The 26,096-nt window shown below is 35.0% G+C and overlaps 1 protein-coding gene and 1 long non-coding RNA gene across 12 annotated transcripts in view; both read right to left on the minus strand.

Annotated features, from left to right (window-relative positions):
- MYCBP2 (MYC binding protein 2) overlaps positions 1 to 26,096 on the minus strand; it is a 281,767-nt gene that overhangs the window by 243,618 nt on the left and 12,053 nt on the right. For all 11 annotated transcript variants that reach the window (XM_053216756.1, XM_053216750.1, XM_027065047.2 and 8 more), the window contains exon 2: positions 9,071 to 9,146. In XM_053216756.1, coding sequence (XP_053072731.1) covers positions 9,071 to 9,146 — 76 coding nt within the window. The remainder of the gene's footprint in view (positions 1 to 9,070; positions 9,147 to 26,096) is intronic.
- On the minus strand, positions 21,568 to 22,133 carry LOC128314441 (uncharacterized). Its single transcript, XR_008296075.1, has 2 exons — positions 22,015 to 22,133; positions 21,568 to 21,968 (listed from the first exon to the last, which is right to left on the minus strand). It is a non-coding gene; the product is annotated as an uncharacterized LOC128314441 (long non-coding RNA).

A 26,096-nucleotide genomic window follows, 5' to 3' on the forward strand; every position in this document is an offset into this window, starting at 1 on the left:
ATGCTAGTGAGGATGTGGAGAAACTTAATCTCTTATACATTGTTAATCGGAAAATAAAATGATACAGCCACTCTGGAAAAATGTATGGCAGTTTCCCACAAAATTAAATATGTATTTACAGTACAATCCAGCAACTGCATTGTTGGGCACTTATACCAAAGAAATAAAAACTTATGTTCATTCAAAAACCAGCATGTGAATATTCATACCAGTTTTATTCAAAATAACCCAAAACAAGAAACACAGATGTCCTTTAATGGGTGAATGGTTACACAAACTATGATGTAATCTTTACCATGGAATACTAACTCAGCAATAAAAAGGTACAAACATGATATATGCAAAGACTTGCATAAATGTCAAGGGAATTATGCTGAGTGACAACAGCCAGTTCCCATGATTAAATTTATATATCATTCTTTAAATGACAAAATTATAGAAATAGAGAACAGATTGGTGATTGTCAGAGGTTAGGGAGAGGGTGAGTGCAGGGGAATGTCTGTGGCTATATAGGAGTAGCAAAAACAATCCTTGTGATGGAACTCTTCTATATATTGACTGTGGTAATGGTCCACAGATCCACATATGTGATAAAATTGCATAGAACTAAATATATATACACATACACAAATAAGTACATGTAAAACTGGTGAAATCTGAATAAGATCAGTAGGTTGGATCAATATTGATTTCCTGGTTCTGATATTTACTATACTTATGCAATACCTTAGCAACTTGAGAAAATGAGTGATGGGTATACAGGATCTCTGTATTACTTTTTACAACTGCATTATTATAATCATCTCAAAATTTAGAAAAATGAAAAAACAGCAGTTAAATTTAATAAAATTATGTGCAAGCTCTGTACACTGAAAACCAAAATAACACTGCTGGGAGTAATTAAAAAAAACTTAAGTAAAGAGAATAGAGATAAACTATATTCATTAATAGAAGATTCAGTATCATTAAAATGGCAACTCTTCCTCAAATCCACAAATTCAATACAACCTCAATAAAAATTCCAGAGACTTTTAAAAACAGAATTGACAAGCTGATTCTAAAATTTAAACAGAAATATAAAAGACCTAAAGTAACTAAAGCAACTTTTTAAAAAGACTGAAGGTGGAAGACATATGACCTGAATTCAAAACTACTGTAAAGACAGTATGGTATTGGTATAAAGACAGATATTTAGATCAAGTAAACAAAAAAAATTGCAGAAATAGGTTCAAACAAAAATGGTCAACTGAATTTTTACAAAGATACCAAGACAATTAATAGAAAAAGATAAGTTTTTTTAAAACTGATGCCAATTAACTGAATACCAATACAAGAAAAAAATGAACATCAACCTTATTTCATACCATACACAAAAATTAACTTGAAATGCATCACAAACCTAAGTATAGCATCTAAAACTATAAAATCTCTATAAAAAAATATAGAAAAAAATCTATGTGGCGGCACCTGGGTGGCGTAGTCAGTTAAGTGTCTGGCTCTTGATTTCAGCTCAGGTCATGATCTCACTGTTTGAGTTTGAGACCCACATCAGGCTCTGTGCTGACAGTGCAGACCCTGCTTGGGATTCTCTGTCTCTCCCTCTCTCTCTGTCCCCTGCTTGCCCACACATCCTCTCTCAAAATAAATAAATAAACTAAAAACAAAACAAAACAAAATCTATGTGACCTTGGGACAAAGATTTCTTAGAATACAAAATACATGAATCATATATATAAAAATCAATACATGTATAAAACTTCAAAACTTTTGTTCTTCTAAAGCACTATATAAAAAAAAAGAAAAGCAAGCCACAGAACAGGACGAATTGTTTGTGATACAGATATCTGACAAAGGACTTGTATCTAGAATACATGAAGAACTCTGACAATTCCATAATAAGACAGGAAGGAAGGAAGGAAGGAAGGAAGGAAGGAAGGAAGGAAGGAAGGAAGGAAGGAAGGAAGGAAAGAAAGAAAGAAAGAAAGAAAGAAAGAAAGAAAGAAAGAAAGAAAGAAAGAAAGAAAGAAAGAAAGAAAGAAAGAAAAAGGAGGCAATGGGGAGCCTGGTTGGCTTAGTTGGTTAAACGTCTGACTCTTGATTTCAGCTCAGGTCATGATCTCATGCTTCATGAGACAGAGCCCTGTGTCAGGCTCTGCGCTGATGACATAGAAACTGTTTAGGATTCTCTGTCTCCCGCTCTCTGCCCATCCTCTGCTCGTTCTCTCTCTCTCAGAATAAATAAACTTAAAAAAAAAAAAGATGGAAGATATGAAAGACATTTCACAATAAAAGGATATGAATAGCCAAAAGCATACGAAAAGATGTTCACATCATTAGTCATTAGAAAAAAGCAAGCTAAAACCACAGTGAAATACCCCTATATACTTAGAATGACTAAAATTTTAAAAGCCTAACAGTACCATGCATTTGCAAAGATGTAAGACAAGTGGATTTCTCATATACTGCTGGTGGAAGAATAAAATGCAACAATCATTTTGAAAAATAGTTTGAACAGTTTTTTAACAGGTTAAACATTCATCTACCATGCCACCCACAAGGAAAGAGTTTACAATGCAGGTATGATTAATTAGTCCTTGTATTTTCCCAAGGGAACCAGGACTGATTGTTGGCCAATCCTTAGGAATGTGGTCTTTAGAGTTTTCTTTATGTTGGTTATTGATGATTTTGTAATATACACTAGAGCAATGGACTTTGCCTACTGGCTTGTCTAATTGCTTTGCACAAATATCAAGACTGATGATGTATGCCTGAGTTTCATGTACCATGGCTGGCTGCACAGCAGGACATGTCTATGTGTGAACCAGATCCCCCATAAAAGTCTCAGATCCTAAGACTGGAATGGAGTTCCCTGGGCAGAAACATTCCATACATATCCTTATAGTTCACTGCCATAAAGAAAGCATGCCCTACGTGCTCAGACAAGGGAGGACTAGAAAATCTATGCCTTACGTCCCAATATACCACTAATACATTTCTCTTTGCTGCTACCTATCTCTACCTTTGGTTGTAATAAATCTTAACCATTAGTATAAGCTGCTTTTGATACTTATGAGTCTTCTGGCAAATCATAGAAGGAAACACCACCTACTCATTCTACTTCCAGGTATTTATCCCTCAAGAAACCAAACCAAAACAAAAACAAAAACATATATCTGCACAAAGACTAGTACACAAATATTCAAAGCAGGTTCATTTGTGATAGCCAAAAACTGGAAACCTCAAACTGTCCATCAATAGGTGGAAAAAAAAAAAAAAAAAGAATTAACTGTTAATATATACAACTACATGGCCACAACTCAAAATCATTATGCTGAGGGGAAGAAGCCAGATACAAAAGAGTACATACTACATGATCACATTTATATGAAATTCTATAAAGTAAAAATTAATTTATAATGACAAAGTATATTCATGGTTGCCTAGAGCCAAAGTGGTAGGGAGAGACAGAATGTAACAAAGGATAAGGAAATGCTTGAGGATGATGGAAATTTTCTAAACCTTGATTATATATTTCAAAACTTGCTGAATTATACACATTAAATCCCTGTCTCAGGTTCTGCTATTAAATATCCCAACCTAAGACAGGCATGTTTGGTAGCAAAATGATGAGTAAGTTTCCTGTGTAATGGACTTAATTTCTTCTCTAAGAAAGCAAAGTTATTTGCTAGAGGGCAGTATTTATCATAAGTTGGAGGAGAGTGGCAAAGGTTTGAAACAGTCATAGCAGAACTACTTGATCAAAAAGAAGAAGAAGAAGAAGAAGAAGAAGAAGAAGAAGAAGAAGGGGAGGAGGAGGAGGATGAAGAAGACGACAACAGTCTAGCTATGCAAGATCCTTTTGAGATTGGTTCTCATGTATGTATACTGGTATCAACTGCTAACTCCTTTTAGCAGGTACTCACCTGCAAGGAAAAAGAAAACAGCTGGATTTGTATAGGATTAAATTTTATCAGATGAGTGCAACACACAGGGGAAAGGAAGATGTGGTAAGCAGAATAATGACATCCAAAAATATCTTCCCCTTAGTCCCTGGAACCTGGGAATGTGTTGCCTTACATGATAAAAGGCCCTTGCAGAAGTGAATACATTATACATCTTGAGATGGAGAGATTATTCTGGATTACCTGGGCGGGCCCAATGTAATCACAAGGGTCCTTATAAATGAGCGAGGGTGGCAGGACAATCAAAGAAGTTGTAACAACAGAAACATGTCAGAGTAATGCAGTGTGAGAGGATAAAACAACCATAGCTGACTTTGAAGGTAGAAAAGGGCATTAACCCAAGGAATGCAGGCAGTGTCTAGAAGCTGGAAAAGGCAATGGAATAAATTCTCTCCTAGAGCCTCCAGAAGAAATGCAGATTTACTGACACCTTGATTTTAGCACAGTGAGATCCACTTCGGACTCCAGACTTCCAAAATTGTAGGATCATTTGTGTTGTTTTAAGCCATCAAGTTTGTATAATTTGTTACAGCAGCAATAGGGAATTAATCCAGATTAAGCAATGTTTTTTTTCTAAAAAGACCGTGCTATCTAAGCTGGATAAAAAGGAAATTGAATCAAGGAGATGGCTAACGGATGAGGAGAAACAGAGGGGCCAATGACAGCAATAAAGAAGGTGATAAAGTAGTGTAGCTAAATGGTATCTTATTTGCTGAAAAGAAATGCGTTTTTTGTTTTTTTTTTTTTTAAGAAATGCTTGTTCTTAAATATATGGGGGGAAAATCTCATTGGCATTATTTAAGTAAGTGTTTTTTTAAAAAGATTGTGGATGTGCAGAGAAAGCATTTGACAAAATACAGCATCCTTTCTTGATAAAAACCCTCACGAAAGTAAGGATAGAAGGAGCATACCTCTAGATCATAAAAGCCATATGTGAACGACCCAATGCTAATATCATCCTCAATGGGGAAAAACTTTCCCCCTGACAGCTTTCCCCCTAAGGTCAGGAACAAGACACGGATGTCCACTCTCACTACTGTTATTCAACATAGTATTGGAAGTCTTAGCCTCTGCAATCAGACAACACAAAGAAATAAAAGGCATCCAAATCGGCCAGGAGGAAGTCAAACTTTCACTCTTCGCAGATGACATGATACTCTGTATGGAAAACCCAAAAGATTCCACCAAAAAACTGCTAGAATTGATTCGTGAATTCAGCAAAGCTGCAGGATATAAAATCAATGCATAGAAATCGATTACATTCCCATACACCAACAATGAAGCAACAGAAAGAGAAATCAAGGAATCGATCCCACTTACAGTTGCACAAAAAAACCATAAAATACCTAGGAATAAATCTAACCAAAGAGGTGAAAAATCTATACAATGAAAACTATAGAAACCTTACGAAAGAAATTGAAGAAAACACAAAAAAAATGGAAAAAGATTCCATGCTCCTGGATAGGAAGAACAAATATTTTTAAAATGTCAGTACTACCCAAAGCAATCTACATATTTAATGCAATCCCTATCAAAATAACACCAGCATTCTTCACAGAGCTAGAACAAATAATCCTAAAATTTGTATGGAACCAGAAAAGACCCCGAATAGCCAAAGCAATCTTGAAAAAGAAAACCAAAGCAGGAAGCATCACAATCCTGGACTTGAAGCTATACCACAAAGCTGTAATCATCAAGACAGTATGGTACTGGCACAAAAACGGACACTCAGATCAATGGAACAGAATAGAGAACCCAGAAATGGACCCACAAACGTATGGCCAACTAATCTTTGACAAAGCAGGAAAGAATATCCAATGGAATAAAGACAATCTCTTCAAGTGGTGCTGGGAAAACTGGACAGCGACATGCAGAAGAATGAACCTGGACCACTTTCTTACACCATACACAAAAATAAACTCAAAATGGATGAAAGACCTCAATGTAAGACAGGAAGCCATCAGAATCCTTGAGGAGAAAGCAGGCAAAAACCTCTTTGATCTTGCCTGCAGCAACTTCTTACTCAACATGTCTCCAGAGGCAAGGGAAACCAAAGCAAAAACCAACTACTGGGACCTCATCAAAATAAAAAGCTTCTGCACAGCAAAGGAAACAATCAGCAAAACTAAAAGGCAACCTATGGAATGGAAAAGATATTTGCAAATGACATATCAGATAAAGGGTTAGTATCCCAAATCTATTAAGAACTTATCAAACTCAACACCCAAAAAACAAATAATCCAGTGAAGAAATGGGCAAAAGACATGAATAGACACTTCTCGAAAGAAGATATCCAGATGGCCAACTGACACATCAAAAAACGCTCAACATCACTCATCTTCAGGGAAATACAAATCAAAATCACAATGAGATACCACCTCACACCTGTCAGAATGGCTAACATTAACAACTCAGGCAACAACAGATGTTGGTGAGGAGGCGGAGAAAGAGGATCTCTTTTGCAGTGTTGGTGGGAATGCAAGCTAGTGCAGCTACTCTGGAAAACAGTATGGAGGTTCCTCAAAAAACTAAAAATAGAACTACCCTATGACCCAGCAATTGCACTACTAGGCATTTATCCAAGGGATACAGGTGTGCTGTTTCGAAGGGACACATGCACCCCCATGTTTATGGCAGCACTATCAACAACAGCCAAAGTATGGAAAGAGCCCTAGTGTCCATTGATGGATGAATGGATAAAGAAGATGTGGTATATATATACAATTGAGTATTACTCGGCAATCAAAAAGAATGAAATCTTGCCGTTTGCAACTACGTGGATAGAACTGGAGGGTATTTGTAAAATTAGTAAGAGAAAGACAAATATCGTATGACTTCACTCATATGAGGACTTTAAGAGACAAAACAGATGAACATAAAGGAAGGAAAACAAAAATAATATAAAAGCAGGGAGGGGGACAAAACAGAAGAGACTCATAAATATGGAGAACAAACTGAGGGTTACCGGAGGGGTTATTGGAGGGGGGATGGGCTAAAAGGATAAGGGGCACTAAGGAATCTACTCCTGAAATCATTGTTGCACTATATGCTAACTAATTTGGATGTAAATTAAAAAAATGAAATATTAGGGGCGCCTGGGTGGCTCAGTCGGTTAAGTGTCCGACTTCGGCTCAGGTCATGATCTTGTGGTTCACGAGTTCAAGCCCCATGTCGGGCTCTGTGCTGACAGTTCGGAGCCTGGAGCCTGCTTCCGATTCTGTGTCTCCCTCTCTCTCTGACCCTCCCCCCATTCATGCTCTGTCTCTCTCTGTCTCAAAAAATAAATAAACATTAAAAAAAAATAAAAAAAGAAATATTAAATAAATAAATAAATAAATATAAAAAATAAAAAGATAGTGGATGAAAAGTAGTCCAGAAACAGTAATTGGGAACAAGGAGACTAATAACCACATCATTTTATTATTTTATATGCCCATCATAAGCAGAAAATGTTTCTTATTCATCTTTCTATTCTAAATACCCAGCATAATTCCTGCACATAGTCAGCATGCAATTAATGTTTTAGGAATAAATGAGTAACTTCTTTTTGTATCACTCTTATCACAAGCTGCTCCTAAAAAGCAGACATAAAACCTGAGGCCAAGAGAAGGAAGATTTATTACTAAAGGCATAAAGCTAAAGACAGAAATGAAGGGATGAAAGACCTTGACTTCTCACCTCTTCCTGGATATCTTAGGATACCACTTTTAGGAAAATCACCAAATGAAACCTTTAAAGAAATTAAAACAGATTTTTAAGATTCCCATACTCTGACTTTGCACATAACACCAAGAAGTGGAAAAGAAGTAGAGGCTGAAATTCTGAATGACTATGTACCAAATATATTAAGAATGTTCTCCACTTCCCTCTTTTATCCCACAAACAGAAGTAATAAGAAATGATGTAGTTAACATTTATTATTTAGCTGCCCACCCAGCAACACTTTCCTTAGGGTAACCACCCCCCTCCCATTTCACATGGCCTGCTCAGTAGGTTGCTGGCCTACCTATCTCCCATCACAGGGTTATAAATGTAACTCAGTCTAACCAGAGTACCCCATCTCCAAGGCCAAAATGAATGATGAAGGTCAATCAAAAATCACACCCAAGACTTTCTGCTAGAATAAAGGAGATTGCCTCTTGACCAAAAAAATGCAGTTGGAGCTCCCAGAAGCCTTAGTCCTCAGCCATAGGCAATTAAGTCCACACACAGAAAAAAGCAGAAGCAAGAAATGAAGACACAGAATTGATGACATTACTTAATCCCTGGATCCAGCTGTGTCTCAAGACACAGCCACCAAATAAATTTCATCCCCTACACTTTTACTTTTTGGTTTACTACTAAAAGTACATTTATCTCAGCTTTAAAATGTAAGAATACTAATTAAGAAAGGCAGGAAACAACTGTTTCTGGAAATTAAATATGATACAGAGGCCAAGCTAAGCTATTGTTTCTTTAACCAAAAGTGGACCTGTTCAGAAATCATAGTTAATGATTCCTCTCTTTCTATTGTCTAGGCTTCTTAGTACTGTTCAAAAGAAAACACGCTCCAGTAGAATGTAAAAATGTTTAAGATTTAATTGAGATTTCTGCATTAGATGGAAAAAAGGTCCTTGATCTCTATGGTCTCATCTAATTCAGATATTCTACACTGTCTTTCCTTTTGCACAGCCACCCACCATCAAAAGAGCTCAGAATATAGACATACCAAGATTCTCCCCAATTCATGACATATGGACAGACGTTATGATGAACCCAAATCCACGTCCCAACTCACAGCCAGTTTTACTCAGTTTCTAGAACATGCAGTCAGAGTGTAAAAAAGAGAAGAGAAATGGATATGTTCCCCCAGAGAAGTGTTCAAAGATAATGTGAATAAACTGTAAATAATTTTCAACACCCAGATATTAACTTCTAGGCTACTGATCATGAAATGTTCAAACATGAAATTAAACAGTGTAACCAAGTGATAAGGGGCTTTTAAAAACTTTAAAAAAAAAAAGAAAGAAAGAAATGGTTTGCTAGTTATACTTTTTTAATCTTGGCATTTTAATTCAAATTACTGTATGAAAAAATCCTTACTCCCTATAAATTGCCAGCAGTTTTACCTTGCTTCTTGTCTTCACTTTTGATTTGCTCTTCTGTTTTCTTTTCAACTTTTTCTTATTTAAAATTTTCTTATTCCTAAAAATGGAAAAAACAAATTACAAAAGTTCGTATTAGTACAAAGCTATGAAAAACAGGTACTTCTAAAGTAGACATGTGAATATTTCTCCTATAAGCTTTCTTTTTATGAAACAATATACTCTAGATGTACATATAAGATGTAGCTACTGAAATAATTATACTGGAAAGCTAAGAAACACACATTAAATGATTAAAAATTGAATTCTGCGAATATTTAAAAAAATTTTTTTTAACGTTTATTTTTGAGAGACAGATTGTGAGCAGGGGAGGGGCTCAAACTCACCAGCTGTTGAGATCATGACCTAAGCTGAAGTCAAACACTCAACCAAATGAGCAACCCAGGCGCCCCTCTGCAAATATTTTTATAAAACTAAAAAATGTAAAACAGCATCAAATGAAGTTTTAAAAATTTTATTCAACAGTGGGGATGCTAATAAAATATCACATATGTTCCCTTCCCAGAAAAATGTGCTCTTTGTAGTAGTGAGGTCTACAGTGTAAAAAGGGACAGGAGGCACTTTTTACTAAATTACTATAGAAAAAAACCCCAACTCATACTCTTCTCACATTCTGCAGTCAGTTTTTCATCACCTCACAGTCCTAAGTCAAAATTATTCTCTAAGCAGATGGAAGCCCCTGAATGACTTTGAGAAAGAGACGGGGGGAAAAATGTGGCAAAGAATTATAGTGGAAGAAACAAGAGTCAAGGAAAACAATTTATTTTATTTTCATTTAATATTTTTTTATGTCTGCCATGCTGAGGTGCACACTGTTAGTACTAAAAATACAGGATGAAAAAGAAAAAGTTCTTGACCTCAAGGAGCTCAAAGACTTGAATGAAAAACATAGGTGAATAATCTATGAAGAGGATGCTACTGCTATAAAAAAATAGTGAAGAAGAAGAGGAGGACGAGAAAAGGAGGGAGGCAGAGAAAGGGAAGAGAAGCATAGAGGAAGAGAAGGAGGGGAAGGAAGAGACTCTAGATGCTGGAGGTCAAGTCCTTAACACTTGGTAACTAACTTACTGGAAGCTGTGACCAAAACAAAAGTTGTAAGCCTAGGCCACCTGGAGTTAGGGATGTCACTCATAAAAATAGGGAAGTCAAGGGGAACAATTAGTTTCCAAAAAGAAAAAAATGGTTCAACTTTAAAGATGTTTGAGATAAAGATACTAAAATGCCAACAAGATAGACATGAACAAGCATATGAAAATTCATCTCTGCCAGTTCCTTCAGCTCCCTAAACCAAAATAATCACAAAATCTTGTCAACTATGTCTTATAAACAGTTCTTGAATCTGTCTACATCGTCTCTACTGCTGCTTTTTTTTTTTTTTAACTGCTGCAATTCTAATAATCTAAGTTACCACCACTTCTTGCCCGGTCTACTTCGTTATTCATTTCTGCACATCCACATTTGCCCCACTTCAATTCATTCTTCATACAGGAACCCAAATCAACTTTTAAAAACACAAATCTGAGTAGGTAATTACCTCACTTAAAACCCTACTAGTATCTTCTCAATTCTCTTGGGATAAAGTCCAAAAGCATTGGCACAGTTTAAGAGATCTTTTACCAAGATCTGGCCTCTCTCTGCCAGCCTCTCCTTCATTTTGCATCTGCCTCCAACTTATTCATCATACTCCAGGCACAAAAATATCCTTCTAGTTGTCTGACCTGCTAATAAGCTCCTTGGGGGCTTTCACAAAGGTTCTCCCTCTTCCTGGCATTCTTTCCCACATCTTCTGCTAACCACTAGTCAGTCACCTCTGAGGTTCCAATAGAAGTGTCGTTTATTCAGGAATGTCTCAGAGTGGGTTAGTTTCCCTAATATACACTCTCATTTCATTTTACGTTTGTGTTTCATTGTGCAATCTCCCACTGTAATTATGTATGAGGTTATGTGTTTAATGCACTACTCCTTCATAAAGCTATAAGCTCCAAAAGTACAGAGGCCATGTCTTTCTTATGCAGTGTTCTAGCCTCTTTGTCCAGAAAAGCACCTAGAACAAAGTACTTAATACTATTTTGAGAGAAAGAGAAAAGCAGGAGGAAAGAGAGAGGAAGGAGAGAAAAGAGTGAAGAAGTTCAGAGCTATGGCTATAAACCTTAAGCTTACAGAGTAAAATAAGCAGAGGACCAAGGATAGATTCATAGATATGCCAATACATTTAAAGGATATGGAGCCAGACATGTCCATTTAGGAGCTATCCATGAGATTATTTTACACAGATTTTGGTGCCAAGTGGGTAATGGAAAAACCATGTGTGTAGGTAAGATTTCCCCAGGATAGCATACTACAAAAGTAAAGAGAAAGACTGATCAATAGTGTCATGTGCTACAAATAAACACATATACCTGCTTACAGTCTATTCAACTATGCGCATTGTGGGAGCATGAAGAATGTCTATTTCTTTCTTTTTGTTTAAAGAATATTTATTTTAACTCTTTACTTTCAATACCAACATCAGTCCCTGACATAAAATGGATGTTCAAGAATTATCACATGAAGAAAAAGTTAATGAAAAAGTAAGGAGTAATTCTCATTATGGTTTAGAAAACCAACGTCTCTTTATACTAGAACGAAATGAGTTATTTGAGCAACAGGTATATGTAACTGCTAAAAGGTTAGTCCCTTCTATACAATTTAGTCAAGGTTCACTCAAAAACAATCTTCAGAGAAGAATACATAAAGCTAAATTAAGATGACTCTCCTGAAGCTTAGTTATCACAGACTTAAATTTTCACAAATATACACCAATATTTTTCTTTTGTTTAATGAACATCTTTAAAGTTCAAATGGCTTTAATATGTATTCCCAAAAATATTTCTTCCTATGCATTTAATTAGTTTGGCATTTAATTAGCTATAACAATGTTAATGAATCTAAACCCACCAATTCCTGAATATAAACAGCTTTTGCCATATTCTCACAAATTGATTTCACTGTGTTTTCTGTTAATTTGGCTTGTTTTAGAATTAGATGTTTATCAAAAAAAGAAAGTAATAAGTTAAAAAGTATATGAAGAAAATTTATAGTCAACATTAGGAAATAAAAATGCTATTTGCTAGTAAGTTAACATCCCGATATATGACTAATGGGAAAGCTTAGTTGAAAACCAAGTTTAAAATAAACTTTTCATGACATCGGAGGATGGATAAAAGGAAAGTTCTAGAAACCAGTCTCGCAAGTTAACAATTTACCTTGGAATTTATGATGATTTAGGATGTTTTAAATTTTAAACCAAATAGGAACTTAATGAAGAATGTCTGAAATTGGTCCTGTAGAATTTTTAATCATTTCACAGAAAGAACCTCACACCAGTGAGATTTTAAAGAATTATGGGTGCTAATAGAAGGCAAAAGCTGTTAACATTCTTTAATATTTATTTTAAAAATATTTACTTTAAAAATTCCAAAGAAGCAATTTTTAATAGCTACCACTGTTTATGGAAAACCAATTTTTTTCTGCAATATAAGAACAAATGAATTTTGCAAGTTGTTCCATGATACAGGTCATTAGCTTTTATATCAGCTTATTACAGAATCTGTTTTCCAACAAAACAAAAATTAGTCATAATTTAGTTTAAAAATGTCTCGTCTCTCACTCTGAATCTGTATCTTTGTCTGTAAAATAAAACGATGAAGGCGATGATTTCTGAGATGACTAGAGTTTTAATAAATCCAAATTCAAAAAACTTCTGGGATAAGATTTCAAACTTTTGTTTAATTTCCCTTAGTAACAAGAAAGGAAAAGTCCCTGGTGTGAGGCAGGAATAGGCAAGTTGTTTTTTTGTTTTGTTTGTTTCTGTAAAGGGCTAGATTATAAATATTTTTCATTTTGTAGACTATAGGATCTCTGTTGCAACTACTCAACCATTATAGCCTGAAAGCAGACACAGACAACACATAAACAGACAAGTGTGGTTATATTCCAAACTATTTCAGGACAGTGAAGTTTGAATTTCATATAATGTTTATGTGCCCAAAACATTTTTTTTAAGCTTTTAAAAATGTCAAAACCATTCTTAGTTCACAGGCCATACAAAGCAGGCACTGGACCAATTTGGTCTGTGTCACAGCTGGTCGACCCCTGAACTAGAGCGTATTTTGATAAACAGGCTCATATCAGAAAGAAAAAAAAATAACTATTAGTATGCAACACAAATAAAACTATTCAAAATAGTCAGTATGCTAATATAAATAAGCATTCTTAAAATTATCTGCCTTTTCATTTCACAAAGATAAACTCCTGACTTCCACTTCCGTAAAATAAGATACTAGAGCATTGCTTTTCCTTAAAAAAACTTGACTAGCATAGGAATGCTGTGGAAGTAATTAAGGAGCAGATGAACTAAAACTCCAGTGATGAAAGAGCACTTCAAGGGTGAGCTCAGACCATTGGCATTTTCTTCCATGGGGGTATTAGCAAAGTTTGGGTACAAGTGAGGTCAAATTGAACTTAGTTTAAACAGAGGAACTCTGCTGAAGAAAACCAGGAATTAGTGGTGCTTTAACTAGAATGAGACTGGAAATCTAGAAAGGCTTCAAATACTCAGCCAGTTTCCCCAATGATACAAAGCTTAGTGATGGGATGCTTAAGGATAGGGAAGCTGGGCCAGCAGGACAGAGTCAATTTCCCACAGTCTCCCAATGTCTAGAAGACAGAATCCCAGTGGAGGGAGGAGTCTACTTAATCCATGACTGGACTGAGATTGTCAACATCTCATCCTATTTGACCAACACAGCAAATAGCAAACCTCTCTGAAAGAAAACAACTGTTCTCTTACACATAACGTTAGGCACATAGCATACATATTAAGAGATACATAAAGAAGCAAAATAATGTGACAGATCATCCCAAGAGAAAACCAGACAATCAGGCAGACTCTAGATAATTGGTAACTGAAGTTAAGAGGCAAGGATTTAAAATAGATGCGAACATGGAAAAATTGAATGAAATGATGTAATTTTCAACAGAACTTACAAAAAAAAAAAAGGCAAGTGGATTTTCTGAAAAGTAAATATTTGAAATTAAGAACTTGTCAAATGATTTTATGAGCAGAATAGACTAGAGGAAAACAGGATTCATGGACTTACAGACAGGCCAAGGGAAAATATCCAAACTCAAACACAGCGAAAAGAATGAGATGAATAAAACAGAAAGTATGAAACATGTGGAACATAATCAAATAGTCTCATAGTCATGTAATTGAAATCCAAGACAGAGAAAAAAAGAATGGACAAAAGCAATATGTGAAGAAATAATTAATGACAATTTTACAAAAGTGAGGAAAGAAATCAACTCAGAGATTCAAGAAACTCAAGGAAATCTCAAGCAGGAAAATGCAAAGAAAACCACACTAAAGCAACCAAATGCTGGGCACAGTCAAATTGCTGAAACAAAGGAGAAAGAGAAAATCTTAAAAGCAACAAGGGAAAAAAGATGCACTCAAAGGAACAACAATAAGATTGATAGCTTCCATTCTCTGTGTTGAACAGTGCTGGCAGACACAGAGGGGAGTGGGTAGTAACCTAGAATTATGTACTTATCAAAAATATCCTTTAAAAATGAAGATAAAAATAGAGATATTTTTAGGACCACAAAAGCTGACATAATTCATTGTCAACATACGAACACTATAAGAAATACAAGGGAAGGTCTTCCTTTAATAATTGTTATGTCACAATTTTAAAAAGGACACAGACTTAAAGTAGAAGAAATGGAGAAGATAATATCCTGAACACAGTGACCGCCCTTGCAAAAAATGTTGGTATGGTTACATTAGTATTTGACAAATTAATTAAATTTATTAAACTGAGAGAGACAGTATGCAAGCAGGGGAGGGGCAGAGAGGAAGACAGAGCATCCAATGAGGGCACCACGCTGGCAGTGCAGAGCCCGACGCACAGCTCAAACCCACAAACCATGAGATCGTGACTTGAATCAAAGTTGAATACTTCACTGACTGAGCCATCCAAGTGCCCTGACAAATTAATTTTTAAGGCTAAAAGTATTATTAGAGATGAACTGAGCATTTCATAATGCTAACTGCGTCAATTCAATAGGAAAACCTAGCAATCCCAAATTTGAATGCATCTCATAACAACGTAACTTCACAACACATGAAGCAAAATTGAGCAAAGTAAAAGGACAAGGATGAATTCACAATCAAAAGAGCAAATTTCGACATACCTGTCTCTAATTGACAAAAGAAGTAGAGGACAAAACAGCATGGATATAGAAAGACATTAAAACATGATTAATCAACCTAATTAACATACATAGAAAACCACACCTAACAACTGCAGAATGTACATTCTTTTTTTTTTTTTTTTAGTTTATTTATTTATTTTGAAAGAGAGAGAGCACCAGCAGGGGAGGCGCAGAAAGAGAGAAGGGGAGAGAGAATCACAGCAGGCTTTGAACTATCAGCATGCAGCCAGATGCAGGGCTGGAACTCACAAACCAGGAGATCATGACCTGAGCAGAAATCAAGAGCCGGATACTTAACCAACTGACCCACCCAGGCGCCCCAAGAATGCACATTCTTTTCTAATGTAAGCAGAATATTTACCAAAATAGGCAACGGTATGCTGAACCACAAACCAAGTCTCAACAAATTTCTAAAGACTATGATTGTGATCACAGAACAGTTAGAAACCAAAAGAAAGAAAACTAAGATATTCCCAAATGTTTTAAAATCTTTAAAAAACAAAAACAAAAACAGGTTTTAAATAACCTATGAGTCAAAGAGCTATAATGGAAAGCTAAAATGGAAATCAGAAAATATTTTCAATTAAATAAAAATGACATATGACATCAAAACTTGTGAAATGCAGCTAAAGTAGTGCTCAGGGAAAATGTACAGCTTTTTACAAAGATATAAATGCATATAATGAAAAAAGAAATTTTGAAAGTAAATGAGCTAGGCATACAACTTTAGAAACTAGAAAAACAAAAGCACAAAAAGAATGTAAAGAAAGGAAAACAAAAGAAAGAACAGGTATTACTAAAATAGAAAGCAGACATTCAATAGAGAAAATCAAGGAACCAAAACTAGTTCTCTGAAAAGATTAATACAAGACTGCTCCAGCAAAACTAGTCAGGAAAAAAATAAAATCACAATTACCCATATGAGAAATAAGAAAGAGGACATCACTACGGATGCTGCCCATAAATTTCACAATTTAAATATGAGGGCAAATTCCATTGCAAAATATAACTTCTCAATACTAAACAAGGAAAAACAATACATCTGAATAGTCCTCTGTTAATGACACTGAATCCCTAACCAATATCTTCCCACAAAGAAAACTGTAGACTCAGTGGCTTCACCAGTGAATTCCTTTAAACACTTAATTCACTGGTACATTCTTTCAAACAACTTCAATCTTAAACTAACTCTTCCTAGAATATAAAAAGAAACTTTTCCCAACTCATTTTATGAGACTAGCATAATTCTGATACCAAAATCTGAAAAAAATATTTCAAAATAAGAAAACTTTAAGCCAATATCTCCAATGAATGTAGAAGCAAAAAATACTACATAGCCAAAAAGTGGAAACAACCCAAATGTTCATCAGTTGACAACAGATAAACAACATGTGGTATATCCATATAATGGAATATTATTCAGTCATAAAAAAGAAACAAGTAGACACATGCTACATTATGGATGAACCTTGAAAACACTATGCTAAGTGAAAGAAACAAAGGCCACCAATGGTCACAAATTGTATGATTCTATTTATATGAAATGTCCAGATTAGACAAATCCATAGAAACAGGAAACTGATTAGTGGTTACCGGGGGCTGATGGAAAAGATAAGGGGAGTGACTATTAATGGGTATGGGATTTCTTTTTCGGGGTGAGGAAAACTATTCTGGTTGTACAACTTTCTTAATATACTAAAACCACTGATTTGTATATTTTTACATGGTGTGTTTTATGATACACAAATTACATTTCAATTAAAAATGTGAGATAAAAGTCACTGATCTAAAAATAATTCTAATGTTCAGCAACATATAAAAAGGATAGATAAAATGTAAGATCTAATCAATGTAATTCAACGTAATAACAAAATAAGGAAAAAATATGACCATTTCAACAGAAACAGAAAAAGTATTTTATAAAACTCAACTGTTTGTGATGAAATGCCTCCTCAGTAAGGAAGAAAAAAAAGTAATCTGTTAATTACTAAATCTGATAACTACTTCATCTGTAAGTCAGTCAAGGAAAAGAAATAAAAGTCATAATGGCTAAAAAGAAAACAGTAAAGCATTTTTACTTGTAGATAACCTAACTGTGTTTATAGAAAGTACAAAGTAATCTACAAATAATAAGTGAATTACCCAGGTCACTAGATACAACATAATTTTTTAAAAATCAACAAATTTTAAAGCACTATATTATGTAAACTGAAGCTTTTCTATATAAGCTAGACTTATTTCTCCTGTGTAATTAATGTAATGATACTCTCATTATTGTGTTAAAGCATCACTAAATTAGGGAGAACAGTAGTCTGATTACTAAGTAGAAAACTTTTATTTACTTAACCTAGGCTGATAATTAGTAATAAGAAAAGAGATTTTAGCAGTTCAAACTGATCTAGGGGAGAGATGCAAACAGATTTCCTATATATAGCTTCAGTCTCCTGATCTATTTACAAGTCTTCATATGGGGAGGGGTTGGGGATGGGGGATAAAAACTATAAATAAAAGCACCTTGGCAGTAGGCAGAGGAATATAAGAAAAAGAGGGTGAGAGGAAAGAAGTCTCTGAAAAGTTAGGACTTTTAGACCATGCCTCATTCAGATTTACGCCGTAAGTACACACAACCTAAGTGGGTGAGAAAAACTCAAGCCATGAAGCAACTGTAAAACTTTCTAAAGACAATCTATTCACCCCAGGTCTCAGAGAGCTACCACAAGGGTAATGACAGCAGTCAAATAAGCAGGCCCACAAAGACACAAGGCATAATGAAAACTAGCAGAAACAGACAACAGAAAGACCCAGAACAGAGTGCAGGTGAAATTTTCAGATACAACTATGTTTACCAAACTCAAAGAAATAAAAGCCTAAAATATCTGCAGCGTATGGGGAATATAGCACATATAAAAGAGAATCTAATCAAACTTGTATGAAAATGAAAAATAACTGAAATTAAAGACTCACTAGGTAGGTTTGCAGCATATCAGACACAGGTGAATAAAGAATTTGAAGAGATTGGGAAAAAAGTATCTAGAATTCAGCACAGAAAGATAAAAAGGTTGAAAATATGCCCTTCAGGCAACCTCCTCCTTCAATTCCCACCATCCCAAAAGAGAAAGCCCTTGTTCCATCCAAGTACACTTCTCATACACTGGACTCCATCTCATTCACCATCCTTGGAATTTCACTCAACTACTTACATCCATTCTTTGTTCACTCTTTAATCTCTTTTACCTATGACTTCTAACCCTAGAAGCCTCCTCCAAATGGAAAATAATAATAATAATAAAAGTTATTTGATTCTCTATTTCTCTTCATCACTAAATTTCTTAGGAAAAACCTGTCATGAATTTTTTCAATCCCTTACTTTCAAGCTCCTACAAGCATAGGAGACTTCCACAAACTTCCTTGTTGCCTACTGAACTCCCTAACTTCAGTCTTTATCCTTCACATTCTTCCATTTATGAGTATTGTCAAACAGTCTACTTTAAATACCTTCCTTCTACCCTTTGGTTTCAACCCCTATTTTAGGGCTCCTTCAACTTTTGATGATGATTCTCAATCTTCTTTATTAGCTCCTTTTCCTGTCCTTTAAATCTTTAGTACGTATAGTATGTCTTATGAGAGTTATTTGTTTATATTCTATATTTATTTCTATATTGGTATTTTACAAACCTTGTTTGCCATAATCCGTAACAACCCTAAACATAACTACTGATAGTTTCTGAAGATCATCACAATGCTGGTCTAGAGCCAGTTATGTTCTCTCATAATGAAGGTAATCTACCATAAAAATTGACAACTTTTCTTGCCACTTCAAAACTCCACTCCTTAATCATTTATTCAGATTAGATCATCTAACCCTCTTCTTTACTTCTTAAATGGGGACATCATTATGAAAGTACTCCTTTTACTTTCCTTTCACTCAGCAGGAAATGTTCTCTACAAGGCCCTTACTCCATAAATTATCCCCATTCTCTTTTTTGTTCATTATTCTATTTTGTTCATTATTCTATTTTGTTCATTATTCAGTCTACCAGGTTAAGAGTACAGAATTTAGAGACAAATGGCCTAGGTTCAAAAGCAGGCTGTGTCATTTATTAGCCGTGATCTTGGGAAAGTTACTTAACCTCTCTGCCTCAGTTGTCTGATCTGCAAAATAGGGTGAAAACAGTACCTCTCTCATTGGATTATAAAGCACTTAGAATTATGCCTGGTATTTAATAAGCACTAAACAGGGATGCCTGGGTGGCTCAGTTGGTTAAGCATAAGACTCTTGATTTTGGCTCAGGTCATGATCTCACGGTTCCTGAGATTGAGCTCCAAGTTGGGTTCTGCACTAAGCAGGAGCCTGCATGGGATTCTCTCTATCCCTCTCTCTCTCTGCCCCTCCCCCGCATACTCTAGCACTTGTTCTCTCTCTCTCTCTCTCTCTCTCTCTCTCAAAATAAATGTTTAAAAAAATAAGTACTAAACAAATTTTATTTCTTATTATTACTGTGCTAAAGTGACTACGTTGGTTTGTGTTTCCCCAGAAGCAGACTTGATTCAAGGATTCATTTAAAAGTAATTGTTTTGAGGGGAAGGAAAAAAAAAAAAGAGGTTAGAGTGGGAGAGAGCCAAAGCATAAGAGACTGTTAAAAACTGAGAACAAACTGAGGGTTGATGGGGGGTGGGAGGGAGGGAGGGTGGGTGATGGGTATTGAGGAGGGCACTTTTTGGGATGAGCACTGGGTGTTGTATGGAAACCAATTTGACAATAAATTTCATATATTGAAAAAAAATAAAATAAAAATAAAAGTAATTGTTTTGAGGGGTGACCCAGGAAAACCACTGGTGGGGGGGGATCAGAAGTAAGACAAGGTAAAGAAGGCAGTAAGTAAAGAGTGCATTAGCCATTTACTCTGAAGGGTAAGTAGAGCATGATTCTCCTGGAGAACTCTGGTAGATGGTGTTGAACATGGCCCAGTTACCCAAACTGAACAATGAGAAAAATAAGGTATTTTTCCACGAACTACTCATCCAATCATTGGTTTAACGCCTTTCTGAAGGCATTAACTCTGACATTTCTGGCTTGCCCTTCCCATAAGCCAAGAATGTCTCTATGGCCAGTATGAAAGCTCTCAGGCAGAAAGTCATACACATAAGTTGCACAGAGATGAGTGCCAAAGAGGTATGGCTTGGGCACTAATAACATCTACTACAGTGTCTCTTATCCAAAAGATAACTCTGGGGGCGCCTGGGTGGCTTGGTCAGTTAAGCGTCCGACTTCGGCTCAGGTCATGATCTCACAGTCTGTGAGTTCGAGCCCCGCGTCGGGCTTTGTGCTGACAGCTCAGAGCCTGGAGCCTGTTTCAGATTCTGTGTCTCCCTCTCTCTCTGCCCCTCCCCTGTTCATGCTCTGTCTCTTTCGGTCTGATAAATAAATAAACGTTAAAAAAAAAATTCAAAAGATAACTCTGTGTTTCCTTCCTCAAGCTACCATCTTCCTTCCTTCCCTTTAAATACTGATTTCTAAATAGTCCTTTCTCCACCTAACCTCAATTTACTTTCCCACTAAAATGTGACTTCTCCCTGCCTTCTGGGAAAAGGAGGTGGGGGTGAATGGGTGTTAGGTCATTATGATCTCTTAATGTGAACTTTAAGATGATGTCTCAGCCATCTATCTAGCTAAAATTTAGCTAATATACAGAAAAAGAGGCAGTTTATAAGTGATGGTATGTTCATGAGGAGTCTTAGAATATATTGAACATAATGTATAAGACAGGATTAAGAGACTCCCAGCAACAGACTTTTCAAAACACACATCAAGGAAAAGCTTTTAGCTATAAACCACACACCAGGAAGTAAAAACAATTAGGCAAAAATTGAAATCACAGGACTGACTGAAATAATCAAGGAAGAAACTTAGAGAAAAGGGTACCAAGAATAGACTCTTGAGAAACTAGCTCTTCTCTCTTCTTATCTAGAGAAAAGGCATTGTTATTTCTATACCTGAAATCTAGTCACATGTTACACCTATCATTCTTTCTTCATCCTAACACCAAAATGTTCTCAAATCCACCATTTCCTCTATTCCCATTGCCTTTTCTCAAGATTCATTATCACTTGTCAGAACCACTAGAAATGTTTCTTTAAAGCTAGTCTTGAGTTGGGGATCTGCACCTTTCATCCTCTATAATGCTACCACAGATATTTTTGCAAATTCAAAGTTTAACTCTATCACTACTGTTCTCAAATAAAGCAATATTTGGACATAATAATCTGGCCCCAACATGTTTCTAGTCTCTTCTATGCCCTTATTCTCATTCACACAGTTCCCCACACTTTAGTTCTTGCTAATATTTGTGTTTTGCACTTGTTTGATTTTATCCCCAAATTCACAATGTAGCTGCAGCAACTATAACAGTCTACGTAGGAAATTATAGTCTATAATCCAAATCTAGTCTGCCACCTATTTTTGTAAATACAGTTAGACTGGTACACAGCCATGCTCATCTGTTTACATTATTTATGGAGCCTATGGCTGCTTTCAAACTGTAACAAGAGTTGAATAGTTACAACAGAGACAGTACTGCCCCAAAGCCAAAATACTTTGTGGTATCTGGCACTTTACAGAATTAAGTTTGCTGACCCTTCACCTATGAGACAATATCAAACAGCCTCATATGTGAATAACTGGACTCCCAGAAGGAAATAAGATAGACTGAGTATGAAATAATATTTGAAGAAGTAAAGGCCAAAATGTGCCAAATTAAATAAAAATTATTCAAATGAATATCAAGCACAAGTTAAACACACACACATAAAAACCTTATTTAGGCAAAGCATAGTCAGATTACTAAAAATCAAAGATACAGAGAAAAATCTTAAAAGCAGTCAGAGAAAGAATGCTGGTTCCAGTATGGTGGCATAAACCCAAATACAGGCTATCATCTCACTGTTTACAACTAAAAACTGTGGACAAAATTCAAAAAGAAAAAAAAGAAAAAAGAAAAAATTACTTGAAAATTCTGAAAAGCAAACAAAAGCATATTATAGAGTGGAGTTAAACTTAGAAAAGCAACCCCCAGGAGAGTGAGCTTCCAGTTCAGTTCTTTTTTCCTCCTTTCTCTTTCCTCTTCCTTTTTCTCCTCTCCTCTTTTCTTTCTGGCCAGAGGAATTAAGGAAAGGAGCTCCTGAGTACTGGAGAATGGGGAGGAAATCCCAAAAAAGAGAAAAATGAAAGAAAGGAATCCTCTAATTCTGTCTATAATACAATTCTTGGGCTCACTCTGGAGCCATACAGGTACAAGTCAGCCTTCTATTATAGACTCAGAACTGAACTGAGATTTGAAGCACCACCCACAGAAGGCAAGACCAAATTTGCTGTCTGAACCTAAATGGGTTGACAGTCTGCTAAAAGAAACAACAAAAATGTAAGTTTTCCTAAATTATAAGAAGCCCCCAAGTTTATAAAACATAACATTCACAATGTCCAAGATATAATCCAAAATTCTCACAATGTAAAAAAGCAAGAAAAATGTAATTAATTTCAAGGGAAAAAACAATTAACAGGTGCTAACCCTGAGGTGATCCAGATGTTCTAATTATCCAATGATACTTTTAAGCAACTACTGTAAATAAGCTCCATCAAGTCAAGGCACACACACTTGAACAAAAAATCCCTCAGAAGACATAGAGAAGCTATTTTAAAAATTAACCAAATGTCAAATTTTAAACTGGAAAATACAATGCATAAAATAAAAAAAAAATTAACAGGCGGCTCACTAAAGGAAAAACGAACAGACTTGTAGGACAATCTCAAATGTTACTGCTGATTGTCATCGGAATCTTGGAAGACATTCGGGCAGAATATTTTAAGAAACAATGGCATCCCAAATTTGGTGAAAGACAAATTTACAGATTCAAGAAGCTGAGTGTTCTTCAAAGAGGCTAAACTCAAAGAAAATAATGACTAGACACATCCAATCAATCTGCTGAAAATCAAAACCAAAACCCCAAAAAATTCCTGAACGCAGAGAAACATGACATACTACACAGAAGGGAATAAGATTCAAATTACCAAAAGTTTCCCATCAGAAATCATAATGGTAAAAAGACAGTGGAACAACATCATTAAAATATTGAAAGAAAACAAGAGTGTATGCAGAATCCTACATCCACCTAAAATATCCTTTAGGAATGAAAGCAAAATAAAGACATTCTCAGATGAAGAAAAACAAAGACAAGTTTATCCCCAGCAGACTGCTGTACAAGAAATGCTAAAGTACTTCAGGCTGGAAGGAAATGTGGCACCTTCAGGAAAGAAGGAAGAACAGGATTAGTAAATATACAGCTAAACACAAAATACTACTTTTTCCCTTTAAGTTCTTTAAAATATTATGCCTATTGTCAGCAAAAAATAGTATACTGTATGGTGAGTGGTGAGTTTTTCAAAGCATGCAGCCATAAACATATATGCCAACTATAACATAAAGGGGGGGGGGAGTAACGAAGTAGGGGGGAAAACGATCTGTATGGCTGCAAGGTTTCTCTATTTTAAGTGAAGCAGTACAACAGTAGCTCTAAGTAGGCTGTGAAAGGTTAGGTATATATAATGTAATTAAAATACAAAAAGATAAACCCAAAAAGCCCAATAGATATATTAAAATTGATACCAAAGAATAATCCAAAAGAAAGCAGAAAAAAGAGGAATGAAAAACAAAGAAGAAAACATAAGACAATATAATGATAGCCAACCATATCACTAATTATGTTAAATATTAATGATCTAAACTCTCCAAATAACAGCCAAAGATTGACAGAGCAAGTTGAAAAAAGAAAAGAAAAAAAAAAAAAAAAAGCAAAACCCAGCATATGCTGCCTAAAGGAGAGAAATTTTAAACATAAAAATACAGATAATTCAAAAGTACATACATGGGAAAAAACTTACCATCCAAACAGTAAGCATAAAAAGGCTGGAGAAACTATTTTAATATCATATTAAATAAGTTCAAGACAAAGAGTATTACTAAGGATAAAGAAAGATGTATCATAATGAAATAAAATAATAATTATCAAGAAGTGGATTTTTTTTATGTTTTTAATTTATTTTTGAGAGAGCACAAGCTGGAGAAGGGCAGAGAGAGAGGGAAAGAGGATCTGAAGCAGGCTCTGGGCTGACAGCAGCTAGCCAAACGTGGAGCTTGAACTCACAAACCTGAAGATCATGACCTGAGCCAAAATCAGACGCTTAAGCCAACTGAGCCACCCAGGTGCCTCTATCAAGAAATTTTAATAATTATTCACATAAATGTACCTAAAGCAGAGCCCCAAAGTACATGAAGCAAAAGCTGAGAAAATTAAAAGGACAAATACAAATCTACCATTAGAGTAGATATTTTCAATACCCGCCACTCAGAAACTGATAGAACTAGACAAAACTGAGTATATACATAAAAGATCCAAATAACACCACCAACCAACTTGAACTAATTAATACAGAACTCTATGTGCAAAAATGGCAGAACATACATTCTTTTCAAGTATACATAGTATAATCACCATGGTAGATCATATCCTAGGAGATAAGGCTTATCTCAATAAATTTTAAAAGATCGAAATCATACAAAATATGCAGAATGCAATTAACAATATATATAAGAAAACACAAAATATCTTAAAATTAAATAAAACAATTCTAAATAATGTATGGATCAAAGATAAAATTCAAAAAAAATTAGAAAATATTTTAAACTAAATGACAAAGAATATTCAGAATATCACAACTGTGGGATTCAACTAAAGCAGTGCTTAGATGAAAATTCATAGTTTTAAATACTTATGTTAGAAGTCTAAAATCAATGACCTAAGATTCCACCTTAAAAAACTAGAAAAAAAGAGTAAAGTAAACTCAAAGTAGAAGTTATACTGATAACAGAAAAGTCAATAAAGTAGAAAGTAAATCAATAATAGAGAAAATTAATAAAACCAAAAGTTGTTTCTTTGAACTTATAAACAAAATTGAAAAACTTCTGGCTAATCTGATCAAACAAAAAAGAAAACTCAAACATGAAGAATGAAAAAGGGATTATCACCACAAATGCCACATAGAAAAGAATACTAGAACAATGTTATGAGTAACTTTCTGCCAAAATGTTCAACAATTTAGATGAAATGGACAAATTTTTCTAAAACCACAAGTTACCAAAATTGACATAAGAAATAAAAAATTTGAATATCCCTATATCTATTAAAGAAAGAAACTAAATTTGTTAAAAGCATCCCAAAAGATAATTCAGATGGTATCCCTGATGAATTCTATCATATATTCAAAAAGAAATGAGACCAATTTCATGGAAACTTTAAAAATACTCCTTTAAAAATACAGATTATTGCCCAAATCATTTTATGAGACAAGAATACCTGTAATACTAAAACCTGACAAAGACATTAACAGAACAATACCCTTCATAAATCTAAACCCAAAAATTCTTAACAAAATATTACCAAATTCAACAATACATCACATTGGGAGAAAGTTTTATACCAGGAATGCCAGGTTGACTTCACATTCAAAAATTAATTTAATTTTTCCCTTCTTTCTCTTAACATATAATAATTTCAACAAATGCAGAACAGGTATTTGCCAAAATTCAAAACACATTTATGATAAAAACTATCAGCAAAGTAGGAATAGTAAAGAACTTCCTCAAATTGGAAAGACCATCAAAACACCCACAGTTTACAT

The sequence above is a fragment of the Acinonyx jubatus genome, chromosome A1 (genome assembly GCF_027475565.1).
Source record: "Acinonyx jubatus isolate Ajub_Pintada_27869175 chromosome A1, VMU_Ajub_asm_v1.0, whole genome shotgun sequence".
NCBI lineage: Eukaryota > Metazoa > Chordata > Mammalia > Carnivora > Felidae > Acinonyx > Acinonyx jubatus.